Source organism: Rhipicephalus sanguineus, unplaced genomic scaffold (assembly GCF_013339695.2).
Source record: "Rhipicephalus sanguineus isolate Rsan-2018 unplaced genomic scaffold, BIME_Rsan_1.4 Seq856, whole genome shotgun sequence".
NCBI classification, from domain to species: domain Eukaryota; kingdom Metazoa; phylum Arthropoda; class Arachnida; order Ixodida; family Ixodidae; genus Rhipicephalus; species Rhipicephalus sanguineus.
Genome location: NW_023616142.1, coordinates 14137 through 30820, shown reverse-complemented (window position 1 = coordinate 30820; position 16684 = coordinate 14137). Strand labels below are relative to the sequence as shown.

The 16684-nt window shown below is 46.0% G+C and overlaps 1 protein-coding gene across 1 annotated transcript; it reads left to right on the top strand.

Annotated features, from left to right (window-relative positions):
- Nucleotides 1–1189: 1189 nt before the first annotated feature.
- Nucleotides 1190–16684, top strand: LOC119378517 (salivary cystatin-L). Its single transcript, XM_037647627.2, has 4 exons — nt 1190–1374; nt 3622–3849; nt 5564–5668; nt 16299–16684. The coding sequence occupies exons 2-4, from the start codon at nt 3628–3630 to the stop codon at nt 16398–16400; spliced, it is 429 nt and encodes a 142-aa protein (XP_037503555.1). The 5' UTR covers nt 1190–1374; nt 3622–3627; the 3' UTR covers nt 16401–16684.

Here is a 16684-nt window from a genome sequence, read left to right as displayed (position 1 = left end):
TGTCTAGCCCTCCCCGAGTTAGCTTAGTCGGCAGTTCGTTGTGGGTTCGATTCCCAGCGGGGTATATTTTTCTTGGGTTTTTTTTTCTTTCTGACCCGATGGCGTCCATTTTATCAACGTCATATCCGTGACGGATGTACTTGGTGGACCCCGGCATAAAACACTTTCGCGTTAAAAGAACCTCTTTGGCGTTGCCATGGGAAAGGCGCGCCTAATTCAAAGGTTCCGTTTTCGCCGAAATGCGCTTCGCCCGGCACCCTGCTTCGCTTGCGCTGGTCGCGTCTCCATGGTAGTTTCGGCATCGCGTACTGCCGCGTGGGTTTTGCGCGCTCGTGAAGTTGCTCTGACAGAATGTTCGACAAATGCCGCATGCATGTGGATGGTTGCCGGATGCCCGAATGGTGCAAGCCGCCAGTGCACGCCGCCGCACAGTAAAGGCGGGCAACGTTGGGCACGGCAACAGTGACGTGAGAAAGAACGCTTTCAGGCGGGCTAACGCGATGCGGACCACTAAAACTTGATTTCATTTCAAAATAGGCACTTTTTGGCAAAATGGTAGCACTACGACGTTTTCTGGACCGCTATTTCAACAATAAACGTCCACTTAATATTTGCCTTTAGTGTCCCTTTAAAGAACCTCAGGCGGTCGAAATTTCCGGAGCCATCCACTACGGCGTCTCTCATAAACAAATCGTGGTTTTGGGACGTTAAACCATGACAACTATGCATACTAGTATAGCGAAGAAAAAACTTTGTGTATTTAGATATATCGTTGAAGATAAAGTTTCACGGTCATATTACGCAATTCGGGGCAAAAATGTGAACGTATTAAACGCGTGAAAATGTACTAATTCTAATGGACGTTGACCGGCAATAAAAAGGAAAACGTATTAGGCCGAAACACGTATTACGCAGAATCGTACCAATGAGATTCCACCGTATATATATATATATATATATATATATATATATATATATATATATATATATATATATATATATATATATATATATATACGCGTGCGGCAACCAATACCTCAGAAATGAGTTAGTGATGCACCCTTTCGAAATCTGGCGCACCAGACCATCCGGTTTTACCACCATATCCTCTCTCTTCCCTCTCGCGGCCGCTGACGTGCGTCTTACGCAAGCGTCCGTGCAAATAAAAACTGTCGGGATGCCGTCGTGTCCGCCGCTTCTCAAGAAGGAAGCGCATTTCGCAGTGGGCGTATCTGACGACTCTGCCACCCTTGCTTTTCACGCTTCCCGCCGCGCTCTTCGGCGCCGAGGAAACAGCCCCGCTTGCACGCCTCCTCCGTCGAGCGATTCAGAAGCAAAACGGCAGCGGCGTATTTGTGGTCTCAAGTGCCCACGGTGAGTAGTGGTTGATGCATTTGCATGAGACGAGCGCACAGTATCTTACCAGGCCTTCCAATTTGCATTCAAAGCTTCTGTATGGTTCTCGAAGTCGCATCGAAATTAGGTGCCAAGGACTTACTTAGCTTAGAAATACACGACCATCTGCGCATTGAGAGAAATGTCGTGAGCTATATTGCCGAAACTCTGGCACTTTTTCGCATACGGCGTTGCCTTGTTGTGCACGATGGTACGATATATATGCACGTACACGGCATCGAATTCAATAGGGCCGAAAAGGAAATGCGCCCGAATACACAAGTGTAGCGCCGAGGCTTACCACTGCAGTAATAAGCAAGAATAACGAGGGCTCAGAGGCTCAAGCGTTAACTTTCAATGAAAGTAGGTTCACTCCGATAAGGCGAAGATTTGTGCAAACTCGGGGAGCGACGCCACAGGTAAGACAGGTAAGTCGTAGGTAATCGCGTGTCGCGGAGATACGTGAAAGGACGAAGACGATAGCAGGCTTTACAAAATATGTATTAATTGGTGGGGTTTTAAGAGCCAAAATCACGATACGATTATGTGGCACGCCGTAAAGGAGGGATTCGCAAGTTTAGACCATCTGGGGGACCATAGCACAGGGCACGGGCCTCTAGCATTCGGGCTTCATCGAAATGCAGCCGCCATGGCCGGGATCGAAACCGCGATTTTCGGGTGAGCAGCCGCACACCGTAACCACCATACCACTGAGGCGGACGACTTTTGAAATCGAAATTATCATCCATACCGCTGCGCGCAATAACCTTCGAATGTAGAGTACAAGTAGCGCACACTTCCACGTTTCGATATGAAATTTAATGAACTGTACCGTAATATTCCTTGAAGGTCAATAGAAATATAGAAACTCCGAATACAGTGAGACCCATATTTATGTTTGTTTTGGCACGTAGCCTAATACTCAAGAACTACTTTTACCTTTTTTATACTGCTTTAGGGGCACGATAAAGAACCCCAGGTGGCCAATATTTCCGTAGCCTTCCACAACGGTGTCTCTCATATTCATATCGTGGTTTTGGGACGTTAAGCCCAACAAGTATTATTATTACCTTTTTTTATGCTTGCTATCACTGTCTCGTTTTGAAATGTTAATCCGGCATGGTTGTGCATCAGTGTAATGTGAGGAATAATATTTTCGTAGTCGCACTGCCAGAACGGTGTTACAGTGCTGTCAAAAGCAAGAAACAAGCGGAATTCAGTATAGCCTATAATAATAGCTATCCAATATCGGATGCTGGAACCAGATATCCCCTTTAATTCAGCGCATCCACGGTGTTCAAAGAAGCTGGCGTTTTTTATCCAATAGCGATGTTCGTAATATTTCAGGAGCACGGGTTTTTGGGCGAGTATGTTTCGCATAGCAGAAACACCTAAGCGCGCGCGAACAACGACAGAGGGAGGTGATGACAACACAAACGCTTATGTTCTCATCCCCTCCCCATGTACTTGTTGGCGCGCGCTTAGGTGTTCTGCTATGCAGCAGTTCAGTCTCATGTGGGCTCTTCCTTAACTTGATGATTGCGTTGGGCATTATGATACATGACGATCGATCTTTCCCTTCATCGATAAATGAACAGCAACAGGTGAGGCACAATATTCTCCGCGCTTTTTTCTACTCGGTTCTGTGCTATAGGGTTTTTTATTACTATTGTCGATAGAAGTCGTATTGGCACTTACCTTGTCATTCCTTAATGCAGACAAACTGCATAAGTTTTTCCAATGGGAAGTCCTAAAGCTTGCGCGTTGATTCGTGCTTTCTGTAGTTATGAAATCACCATTCCTACATAGCGTAATGGTGATCGCTCCCGAATGGACATAAATATGTGAAACTAAACACGGCACAATTACAAGCGGAATACAAAGAACAAGCAAATGTGTTACACGTGACAGTAAGATTCATGTAATAAAATTTTCTGCCAGAGAGTTACGGATAAATCTTGTTTTCCTTACGTCGGTTGAGACTGCATGAAACCATGCAAGCAGATTGCCTTGGCGTCAAAGAAATTACGCGACGAAAACACGGACAGAGGGAGACAAGTACAAACACTGCGCAAAATTTCAACTGAAGATGCGCTGTGTTTGCGCTGTCTTCCTTCCTCTGTCAGTGTTTTCGTCGCGCAATTTCTTTGGTGTCACGGAACACCAACTAGCCCAAAATGATGCTCTCAGATTGCCTTCCCACGTTTGTTCCTCAAACACACGCAGGTAACCATGCCTTCCCTTGGTGCCACAGCGTGCGGAATAGCAGTGGCCCTGGTGGCTGTGTTCGCTTGCACCGCAGCCAGTCCTGTGGGGCTCGTGGGCGGATGGCAGAAACATAACGTTAGCGAAGAGGCGATCTTCGAGGAGCTTGCCCACTTCGCCGTCTCGCAACAAGTCGAAGGCCGAGAGTTCTTCGATACCGTGCTCGAGCTCGTGGACGTCGATACACAGGTACGAAACAGTGATGTGTTACTACGTCTCGCGATCTTCACCCCAGGCTACGAAATGAGGCCCCACTCAATTAGACCGTTGGTGGCGTATGCGAAGAACCACAGGAACATTGCTTTTTTTTTCACATGTAGTGTTTACATGAGACATCCGAGAGTTTAGCTTGTAGTGGTAGGCGTTGCCTAAATGCAGTATACAAAGTATATATTATAGTTGCTGCTAAAACATCGATGTATCACGAAGTAACCGCTCTTTGTGTAATATTACGGCTTACAGTCTGCACTCAAGCAACCAGTGTCAACCACCACCCCGAAATTTGTCAATTTTTCACATATATCTATACAAGCACACATACAAACGAACACATATAGAGGTATCGTTCAAACCCAAATTTCATTCCAATCTCCATTTAGTGGACGAAGGGAATAATGATGTACTTTCTGAAAACTACATCAGCGCCAGAGTCTCACTGAAATGCACTGTTCCCTCAAGAGGAAGGTATATAGCAGCTGCATCTTACCGGTACTTACCTACGGAGGAGAAACCTGGATACTTACGAAGAGGGTTCAGCTTAAATTGAGAACGACGCAGCGAGCGATGGAAAGGAAAATGATAGGTGTAACCTTAAGAGACAGCAAGAGAGTAGAGTGGGTCAGGGAACAAACGGGGGTTAAGGGTATCATAGTGGAAATCAAGAAGAAATGGATACGGGCCGGGCACGTAGCACGTCGGCAGGATAACCGGTGGTCATTAAGGGCAACTGACTGGATTCCAAGAGATAGCAAACGCGTGAGGGGGAGACAGAAAATTAGGTGGGTAGATGAGATTAAGAAGTTTGTAGGTATAACGAGGCAGCAGAAAGCACAGGACCGCGTTGGTTGGCGGAACATGGAAGAGGCCTTTGCCCTGCAGTGGGCGTAGACAGGCTGATGATGATGATAAAGCAACAAAGATTTTCCGCCAGAGATTCTTTATCGCCTATCTTGATCTAATTGATTAATCATACACTACGATATTGCCACTGTATGTTTCATAGTCGTTCTTCCTGCTAACAATTATATTTCGGTGTTACAGCTGTTATTTTGCGTTGACGCATGAATTCACGCGTAAGCTCTGTAGCCCCACTCACGGTACTTCGGTTCATTGGCTACAACTAATGCTATTCAAAGCCGGAAAAACGTAGTGTAAATTACGCAGAATTATTGCCCTTTTAGTTCATTTTTCGCCATTGCACGAAATAAATAAAACGTTATGTGTAAGTGAACTACTGAGTAGTTTTAGCAGCGCGCTTTCCTTCATACTTGTTTCAGCTTCACTTTTCTGGCCCTGAAACAAAAAAAAACTTCACAGGGCATCTCGAAGACATCTTAATGTCTGAACCTTGCATTGATGACAAGCTACGGTTTGCTATGTAATAATATCTATTAAAACATTTTTCTTTGCATTTTAAGGAGCTTTGAAGCATTTGCCTCTCTGCTCTCACTTCAACATTGTGGATGCGTGTTTTCATGTAGACGTTTCTGGACTCGTAAGTGCAAGTCGGGGAGTTGCATATAGCTATGTATAAATAAGGTTTTATAAACGTCAGCAGGACCGTTTTGAAATTGTTTTCACAGTGATTCTCAATTGACATAAACAAACGCTATCATCAATAAAGCCAAGACTAAGCAGCGAAGCATGACACCATAAGAAGTACGCCAATGTATTTTATTCACAGGTCGTGGCTGGCCGAAACTACCGGCTCAAGTTCAAGACAGCTGAGTCTACTTGCAGAGTAACAGAGTCCTACAGCCGGGAGACCTGCCTTCCAAAGTCCCGAGAGGTGAGTGGTGTGCAAATATGCAGTTTGACCCGAAAGAGGAATTGAGTATGTCCTTGCATGTAATTATTTGAATTATTGTAGCAGCGTTGGCCTGCCAGTAACACGTCATTGGTGTGTATCTCTGCCGTTATGGGAATACTAGATTTCATTAAAGGCAGAGGGGATATCGTATGGAGTAAAATTACCGCATGCAATACCTCAAAACGTCAAAATTACCAGCGAGCTGAAGAAATGTCTGCATTATATCAATGCATAAGAAAGCAGACATAAAGAACTCGAAGCATCATAGGCCCATCAGCATACTTTCGATGATATACAAGAAAGTTGCGCAGGTATTTTTAAACTGGATGAGAGAAACAAATTTTACTCGCGCAGAAAGACGGAACACCTAGGGATCGAGACACGCAGATGCAGAGCTAATCCGCTTCTTCCATTGTTTTGATGCGTGCCATAAGAAGGCCTTGCGTTCAAGGTAATATATCAGTTGTGAGTTCAGCGCTGCGTGTGTGTGTCTCGACCCCCAGGTGTTCCGTCTTTTCGGGCTGGTAAAATTCTTCATAACCATGAAGCAACTCGCCCAAGCAGCAGTTTTAGCTAAGAGAAACACTTCTTTTTTACCATCCCAGATAGCAAGCCACTTTCAGGAAAGGACACTGCCCGATGTATCACAGTCATGGGATCAGCCAGACATAATAATGATAATAATAATAATAATAATAATAATAATAATAATAATAATAATAATAATAATAATAATAATAATAATAATCAATCAATCAAACGTTTATTTAATGTGCCCAGGAACAACCGTAAGGTCTTTGTACTGGCGCACGAAAAAAAGACGAAAAAAAAAACAAAGGAAACATTCATAATAAAATATCAGGGATAAAAAACGTTATAAAATTGCACATATACAACTATGCGCAGGCAGAAAAAAAAATATCAGCAGTGTACAAGTCTACGTAAGTACAGTGCAAAGCTCGGAGCAGAACAACGACTGGGAGCTGTGAAAAACATCGAGCTCCAAAAAGTAAGCATTGTAAAGACGTTGTATCCTGCCAATCGTCGAATGTTCACAGAGGCAGGCGGTTACATGTAAAGGTCTATTCTCTCTGGTCAGCTTACGTGGAATTCGAAAATTAAGACAGTTGAGCAGTACAGGGCAGGATATGATACCATGCACAAGCTTGTAAAGAAATAACAGATCAGCGCGATTTCGTCGGCAGCAAAGTGATGGCAATGATAATAATCCAGCAGCGTTAGAACGAGATCCAGAGTCATTTCTAGCGAAACGATGGTTGTAAATGCTTAGGAATCTTTTCTGGACTCGCTCAGTGGCGTTGCTGCTGGAATTAGGAATTCCATTCCAGATCACAGATGCATACTCTAGTTGAGGAAGACATAGCGCGGTGTACAATTTTCGGAAGGGCACAGGAGAACGGAATTCTCTAGACATTCTGCAAACACAGCCTAGGGTGCGAAGACCCCGCAAAGCAACACGCTTAGCGTGAGCAGAAAAGTGTAAGGTGCTATCAAAAAGAACACCTAGATCATTGATCTCACATGCCTTACACAACGACACAGAATTGACAGAATATAAAAATGGCACACTAGATGTTTTTCGAGTGAAACTCATTACCTTGGTTTTTGAAATATTTAGGGAGAGGTTATTGCTCCTGCACCATTCAGAAAAAAGAACACAAATCCAGATTGCAGCAAGCGACAATCGATAACTGAATGAATTTCCTTAAATATCTTTATGTCATCGGCATACAAAAGGAAAGAAGAATTCCGAATGACAGAAGAAACATCATTAACATAAATTAAAAAGAGGAGTGGGCCCAGTACCGACCCTTGAGGAACCCCACTAGTAGCTTTATACAAAGAGGACGTTTGGCCATTAACGACAACGTAACATAATCTATCAAGAAGATAGCTATGGAGGAGATTCACAATTGAAGAATCAACATCAAAGTGTGCAGTTTATCCACAAGCAGCGAATGGCTGACAACATCAAAAGCTTTGCTAAGGTCACAGTAAATAGCGTCAACCTGTCCTCTCTGCGAAATAGGCGTGGAGACTTGCATCATGAAACTGGCAAGATTAGTGACAGTTGAGCGGCCAGCGAGAAACCCATGCTGATTCACAATCAATGAATTTTTACATCAAAAGACAATATTTTGTGAAGCGCAAGCTCAAAGATTTTGGATGCGGCACAAAGAAGGGAAATAGGGCGGTAGTTCGAGACGTCACTTTTACAGCCAGACAAACACTGGGAAAACACGAGCAGTTTTCCACATGCTAGGAAACGTTGAAGCATGCAGACACTTATTAAATATGGTAGTCAATACTGGGACAAGTATACTGCCATAGGCTTTTAGTATGGCAGAGGGATGCCATCTGGGCCAGCTGAAAAGGATGGTTTCAAGCGCTTAATGCATTCTCAAATGGAATCTTCATCTAGCGACACAGCATCAGCTGTGCCAACTGCCTTAATCTGTCGACCGTTACTAGCTACAGAGGCTGGAGACTTATAGACAGATGAAAAATGCATGGCAAAACAGTCAGCAAACTGTTTGAACTTCTACTCCATTTGGGTCCAGTATCCTGAAGGACTCGCCACTTTTGCTCGACCGTTGCGCACATACTTCCAAAACTCAGCCGGCCTGTCAGACGCGCTTTTTTCTAAAAATGAAATATATAGACTGTGATCCCGTTTATAAAGGCGTTCACAAAGAGTACGAAAACGACAGAATTCTTCCTTCAAATGAGTTGATGCAGAACGTTTATACTTCCTGTGTGCACGATCTTTATGTTTCAGTGCACTTATAAGTTCTGATGAGAACCAGGAGGGATATTTACAGTGATGAGGTGTATACTGGGGAATGAACTTGCGCATGCTGGTCAAGATAAGCTCCGTAAACTGATCGACTTGATCATCAACATTGGTTTTGTCAGTTACCAGTGACCAATCTGTGGTGGACAAGTCCTGGTACAAGCCAACGTAGTCACCTCGCTTGAAGGCAAATCTGGGGCGTTTTGTCGATTTTTCTGGGAAAGCTTGGTTTTTCTGGTGAAATACAGAGTGTTAGTTTGAGTGGTGGGTGAAATTTGTCAGGACGAACAAGAGAGATGTGAGAGAGTGATACTTCGATAGGTTGATTATTAGAAATACATAGATCTAAGACGTTACCACAGGAATTGGCAATACTATTGTGCTGCTGTAGGGAATTAAAAGCAAGAAAATCTAACAATACGCTGCACTTGTTCTTTAAGAAATGATGATAATGAGAAAAATAAGTGTGGTCCAGTCAATTCCAGGTGTGTTAAAATCGCCAAGTACAAGAAGTTTGTGCTTCTTAATAATAATAATAACAATAATAATAATAATAAATCGGGTTTAACGTGCCAAAACCAGGATATGATTATAAGGGACGCCGTAGTGGTAGGGCTCCGGGAATTTCGAGCACCTGAGATTCTGTAACGTGCCTCTAAATGTAACTACGCGTGCCTCAAACACCTTCACCTCCATCGAAAGTGCAGCCGCCGCGGTCGGGATTCGATCCCGCGACCTTCGCGTCAGCAGTCGAGCACCATAACCACTAGACTGATCAACCAGAGGAAGGACAGGTCTGCTGGATACAACACACCCATTTAGCTTTCATAGAAAATGAAAAAGCCTTCGACTAGGTAGAGATACCGGCATTCTTTATAGGAATAAGTCACCAAGGGGTATCTGAATCGTATATAAATACTCGAACCCATATCTACAAAGACTCCACAGCTACCTCGTTTCTCCATAAAAAAAAATAGAAAAGTGTCAGACGAAGGGATACGTTCTCCCCAATGCTGTTCACCGCATGCTTAAAAGTAATTTAAAAACTGCACTTGGCATAAAGAGGAAATAAATTAACGGGGAATATCTCAGCAACCGACGATTTCCAGATGGAATAGTGCTCGTCACCGGTGAGGTTGACGAACTGAAGAGTTATAAGGACTTAAAAAGCGAAAGTACTAGAGCGGGACTCTAAACAATTACGCTGAAGGCAACGATATTGTTCCATAGCATGGCGAAACACAAAGGTTTCACAATTGGCAACCAACGTTCGGAGTCTGTAGAAGAATGTGCATACCTAGGTCTAATACTAACAGCGCAGTCTACTTACGAAAAACATGGCTGATCCCTCTGTCATAAGAATCGGTATAACACGAAAGTGAAACGTGTCTTCACAGACGTAGTTGAGCGTTTATTGTGTATTCTTTCGCCCCAAGGGCGAAGGAATGAATGATACAGCAACAAATTGTAATGCCAGGCGAAGAACGGCAAGCAGATCAAAACTTGCAACGCGCTGCTTAAGCAGAAAGGACGCACGGAACGAACATAGACAGGAATAGCGCGAACTGTCACATTTGTAACATTTCTGCGTGCGCACCGCGCTCCTTTTGCAAAAGCGACCGTTGCAGTGAGCCAAGTGACGATCGTGCTCTCAACGCAAGACGTACAAACCACCGCGATCACGAGATAAGCGCGCGCACTAGCGACCACGCCCTGTAGAGGCGGCCGCTCGTCGCAACGGCGACGACATTTAAAGCGCGCTATTGTTATTCGAGCCTTTCGCGCCATCTGGCTAGTGATGACGAAAGCACGCTATGTAACACAGATCTCCGAGTACGGCCACCGGCAAATGGTGCCGTTGGGGTTGCGAAGAACATGCCGTCCGTGGCCGAATCGTTTCGCGCTGCGCGCTGCGGAGCGAGTCATGGAGGAAGGAAAAAACATGGCTGATCCCTCCGTCATAGGAATCGGTATAACACGAAAGTGAAACGTGTCTTCACAGAAGTAGTGCTTATGATATACGAGAGCTTGTACAATGTCTATTCGTGTTTGGCAGCTATAGCACCGTTTGACGTGGATGCACCCATGTTGACAGCATGTATATCGCGACGACTAACGCCCATGATCATGATAAAACCGTTGAGGTAGCTGACGGTGTGAACATATATTTGGACACAGCGAATCGTGAATCGCGCGTAATGATGATATCAACAAGCTCATAATCAACACTGGTACCCGGTATGCACTTCTTCAAAGCGTCGTCAATTAAGGAGAGAAACGGCACGGTGTGCGCTTTCTAGTAATGGGTAGCCGACGCCTGTGCTCATGCATACATAACACACACTGCACTTCAGCAACGCGGGAGGTAGAGGTTCGTAGCCTGAGCCGCAAACGCGTGCGTCCCGCTGGCCTCTGTCTCGCAGGCGCTGCTCTCGCTCCGCCAAGGCACGACATTCGCCCGTCGAAATCGCGTCCTTTCTGCAACGCATATTGCAGCAGTTTTGTTAGTCGGTGCTCTCGCATTTGTAGCAGTCGGCGGCAGAGAAATCCCGTTCGTGCACGTGGAAGCTGCACTACTCCGATGAGCCGACGCACGCTAACACGAATCCAAAGGCAAAGAACGTAACTGCGTCAAGGGTGCCTCGGCGACGCCAGCGCGGCCAGTCTACCTCTCTGGTATCAAGACGCTTTAACCATGACCTCCGATATCACGTGCAATCTCGGAGAAGCGCTAGTAAGTGTCGATCGTGAAGCATTACTTCTTTCCACCTCTCACAGACGGCGGCACCGCCCCGCTCCGCCCGCCGCGAAAGAGAATGTGTGAGATATAAGGCGCGTTCGCGCCGTGCCTAGCATCACCCGAGTTTCCTTAGTCGGTAGAGCGTCGGGCGCTTGCCGTCGCGGCCGCAACGTCGTGGGTTCGATTCCCAGCGGGGTATCTATTGGTTTTTTTCTTTCTCACCCGTTGCCGTCCTTTTTATCAACGTCATATCCGTGACGGATGTACTTGGTGGACCCCGGCATAAAACACTTTCGTGTTAAAATAAGGAGAGGCCCTGACGTCACATTCGTGAAGCCTCCACATCGCAAACACCCGCATCGCCTCCTAGCGAAGGCGCAGCGAAACATTTCGCGATTTCCGTTGCGACGTTTGCAAGCGCATGCGCGCATCGCGAAACTTTGCAGCCTTTTTTTGCTTGTTTGTTTTTCGCCGCGCAAGCCGTGTAGTCGATTCACGCATGCTGCTCTTTGTGTGTGTTCTTTAGGAAAGCTACGCAATGCCCAGCTGTTGCGTATACCCGGTGCAAATCGCGTGCACTGCGGACAGTACCGGGTGTCACTTTTTCATGTGTACGTATACGTTCGCTTCATTGCTGATCACTAAGGCATGGTATTTGCGTGCGAAGCTCTCGGATGTGCGCTCTGTTGCTTGTTACTCCTTCTGTCAACTCAGAACTCATGTGAATTTTTGTTTTTGGCGTCTGACGCGCCGTACATAACATGCGCTGAAGGCATCGTACGTTTTAGAGGCTGTGTCGTTCAACGAAAGGGCAATAAACTTTTGTTGTTATTGTCGGACTACGTGATGTATGTATTGTTCGGTATGCGCTCGCTGCGTGCTTGTGTTGTGAGCGCACTGGAATTACAAACTTTACGTGCACGATCGCCTATACAATACAGCGGTGTCCTCTTTTCGACGTGAAGTTACGCCAACGTTGCGCCGCAACCGCTAATCGGGCAATAGATCGGGAAATCGGGCTACGAGAAACTAAAAGAAAGATCTAACGTCCAGCAGAACGCGTAAGTCACTGCTAGGGGAGTTCGAATACGATGATGCAGGGGCTGAATGTTTTTGACTACGGCGCGTACCGGTACTTTCTGTACTGTTGCACAAAAACGCTCCATGAAGAATTTCAGCACGCAGTGCTCGGGCCTGCCACGCTCGAACAGCCTGGTAAACGTCTGCTTGCAACGTTTTACTACGTGCGAACCGCCCAATACGCGCTAAGTTTACGCCGGGACTACAAATCTGAGCAGAAGCGAACCACCGCGGAGAGCACGCCGCGGGGCGTCTGCTGTTTTGTTTGCCCCATACCGGTTTGTTTGCCCCATAAATCTGACGTCACTTCCGCCACACTTTTCGCAATGCATTGGGATACGATAGGGCCTCTCCTGAGTTTTCCTTCCTCCATGGGAGCGAGTAGTCATAAGCTCGACTCCCGGTGGCGGAACTTTTATTGCGATAGCAATTATATGGACAGTCTGGGCTGATTATGCCGTCGCCGTCGCCGCCGTCATGCTGCGTATATGTATAAGTATGTATATATACATCAATATCCCAAAGAAAAATAAGTCAGGAAAATGCTTCCGAAGCGCGGAATCGAACCAGCGACCTCTCAATTCGCAGCGCGGTGCGCTAAGCACTACTCCACAAAGCATCATACCTCTGGCAGCTAACGGCGAGCGTTATATACACACCCTTCACCGTTTGCAGTCCTCCGAGACGGAGGCGCTTATAAGCGTTTCTTCATTACCAGCGAGATGGCGCTAGGAGCGCGCGGGCGCACTTAAAGGCGTCGGCCAACTCTCTCGCTTCTTATATTTGCGCAGCGAGAATCTTGCCCTTCCGCTGTCTGCTCGCGCGGGCGCTCGAACAAACTACCGCAGTGTTCATGATTCTCAGCAGATCGAGCTACGTGGTAGCTCTCACCGCGCGCCGCGTGCGTGTAGCTAAAAGCATTTCAGATGTCGTGCACGTAACGTACGTGTACTTTTCACGTTTGCGCATGAGAAGTCCCTACGTACGTGAAATTAAAACTGTCTAGTAGCTGCCGGGTAGTGATGGACGCACGGTAGTCGCAGCGCGTCCATCACGGGCCGCTTTTCTTGCTATCGCATTTTTCTTCTGGTTTTTTTCTTTGCCCACTGTTAGTCCTCTTAGTCTGTGTGTTTTACAACATCATATCCTGACGGAAATACGTCAGTGGCCGTGGTGGACCCCGGCATAAAACACTTTCGTGTTAAAAGGAAAATCACAAAAGAATAAAGATGGGCTGCATCGTATATGGCAGGAACTACCAAGTAATCACGAGCAATAACCCTTGTAGCACGCAATGTTGACACAACTATGAAGCAACTTTTTTCAATGTTGCGGCAACGTTGTGTCAAAATTTGGTGCTACTAGGGAACCGCTGTCATTAAGGCGAAAAGTGTATTATCAATGCATACTAATCGTTCTTATATATGGCGCTGACACGTGCAGGATAACAAAGAGGCTATAGCGAAAAAGTTGAGGACCACGCGTCGTTGATTGGAAACAAAAATGGTAGGCCTAGCTTTGAGAGATTGGAGGGGGTTAGAATGGATCTGGGAACACGGATATTACCTTTTACATCAGCCAAAAGAAATGGAGCTGGGCTCGTCGCGTTCTGCGTGCGACAGATAACAGTTAGAGAAACGGGACGAAAAGGAATGGGAAGCGCAGTCGAGCAAGTCAGCGAATTACACTGAGCGATGAAATTAGGAAGTTCGCAGGTATGAAATGCAATGAGCTCGTGCAAGGTAGGCTAAAGTGGAGATCATTTAGAGAAGTACTCGTCCTGCAGCGGACCTAGGTAGGTTTAAAATGAAGATGATGATCATATTTTCAATATGGGAAAATTTAGCTCTTTCCGGCACATTGTGGTCAGTTTTCTAAAAACTAAAGTGTCAAATACCAGGATCCACCGAAAAATAGTACCAAGCCTGCGCGGAACACGGAGCACAGTCACAGCGAAAGCTGCAACAGCGGCCTTTCTAGAGCCCGTTGTGAATTATCTTGGGGCAAATACTAAAATTACACTTGCATGGTACCTATTACGCCATAAATCATCATAATTTTTTTGAAGTAGGGAGGCACCCACTACGCCATTATTGGTCATTCTTCGGAGAAGCGAAATGCCTTCTACACATCTGTAAGGCATTATGTGCACATTTTTGGTGCTGTGGCTGATGACGATGAAGAATTATGGCTTAGCCCTTTGTAATAATTTGGAAGCATTGAACGACCCACTCGTTGGGCTATTCTCATTGCGTAACGCCTGGTTGATATTTTACTGTACTACCACGCTATATTACATATGTTAAGGTGATTCCTTTCCCAACATGACGATTGTATAGGGTATTTTTGCGAAGGCGTTTCAAGCACCAGCGTGGCTCGGTGGTGGAACACCCGACTGCCAGGCAGAGGTCTCGGGTTCAAATCCCATTCGATCCTGGATATATTTTTCACATCTCGCGCGATAGGAGTTACGGACACCGGCGGCGGCAGACCAATACTCCGTCAAAGTCGGCTGTAGGATGTCATGAAAGCTTGCTCTGTAAAACTCGCTTGCGTACATCACGCAGTCATCACTATGCACGTCTTGTGGAATTCCCGCGATATCGCCCTGCTGTGTCGATCACAATTTGCTTACGTGTTTCGCAGGCAGACAGCCGCTTGGAGCATTCCCACGAAGCCGACTGATTGGTCAAAATGCTACTAGACAGAAAATCCGCGGCCTTTTAACGTGATTCGTCCGGTGGCGCTACGGGTCCATCTCGTAAGACTGACCCCATTTGACCAGTCAGATTCCCACCAGCTACAATCCAAACATACTCGTACTGTTATAGGAGGGATTACAAATGGTCAAGTACGATTTCGCGATAGGAAATTAAAGCGTCGCCTGTTACTGGGCATCATTCTATGCACTCAAACCAGACCATCAGTGCGAAGGCAAACAACACGCAAGCTTAATAACGTCAAATATTGGAATAACGTCAAACACTGGAACACACCAAAAAAACAGTGAGCAAAAGAAAGAAATGGAGGCAGAAAGAAGGAAAAAAATTGCAAATCTTAGCAATAGAGCAACAGCCAGGACTACATGGGTGCACATAAGCTTGGCTGTCTATGAAATGGGAGCTACAACACTTTTCTGGGTTATAATTAAATATCGTCGCTACATGCGCCCGACGCTTTACGATTCAAATGGTGTAAAGATTTTTAGAATCCGTCATGTATACGAGCGTAGTTACAGGGGTTTCTCGCACGCTTCAAGCGTTTTCGTTCTCCTTTGGTACCAGAGAGCGCGCTGAAAGCTACTCAGGGAGGGGATGGCAAGAGCGAAAGAAAATTTGTCCGTTCGTCCGAGTGCGTCATGGCCTTCTGCACTTTTTTTTTTTCCTTGGAGCGCGCGGCTTACTTTCAGTGTGATCGGGGGCGCGCGCACGGGCACGTGGCGGTCACAGTAACTAATGCAGCTCACGATGCTCAAGTCAGCCAACAGCCGAGGACCTGGGTACATGGCGCAGTAATTTGGGTATATGACATCATTTGCAGAGAGAAGAGGCAGCGTTTTTTAGCCGACGTTTATTTAATTGTAAATTCCAGGTCGCTTGCTGCGCTACAATGCTTCAGTATAATTTTTGCCTCGCGTGTTCTCGGGGGTCTCGACTACAGATTGGCAGCGTTTTCTGACCATGCTCAAAAAGTGTTGCAAGGCCCCTTTAAGCATTGCGCCTCCAGTGCAAGCTACGTGAATTTTTTTTTTATAATAGCAGGAATACCTAAAATAACTCTATTGGTACGGCCCGCACTAGGCTATAGAGTCGCAAGCTATCGTTTGTTATTTGCGTTACAATATATTTGTCCCGCGCATCAACAAAGGCGGCAGTTTTTTATGGAAGCCCCAGTCGTATCTTGGTTATGTTTCTGCAACTTGTTGAATCTTAAGACGGTGTATGTGTCTCGCTTTCCATTTCATTCTTCCGCAGGTGGTGAAAGATGTTTGCACAGCGGTCATCTACGACGTGCCTTGGCTGAGCCAGCGTTCCGTGACGTCATTCACCTGTGAGGGCACTGTCACTTCCAAGTAAAAAAAAAAAGCTCAAGCTGACCGGACCAACCTTGGGCCGTCCGGCAAGCCGAAGATGCCGCCCGGGTCCAACGGCTTCGAGCCGTCACCTGACGCGATCATCATCGACGGAGAGTGGGACGGGACAGGGGTTAATCCGCTCTTCCCCCCGCCCGGACATTTAATAAAGTTTATTCATTCAATGTGCTGGGGACGCTCAACGTTGGAGCACTAGAACAATTTGTTTGATATTCTTTTGTATGTTTTTCATTCAACGCAAAATAAAGTTGATTTCATGCTCACTAA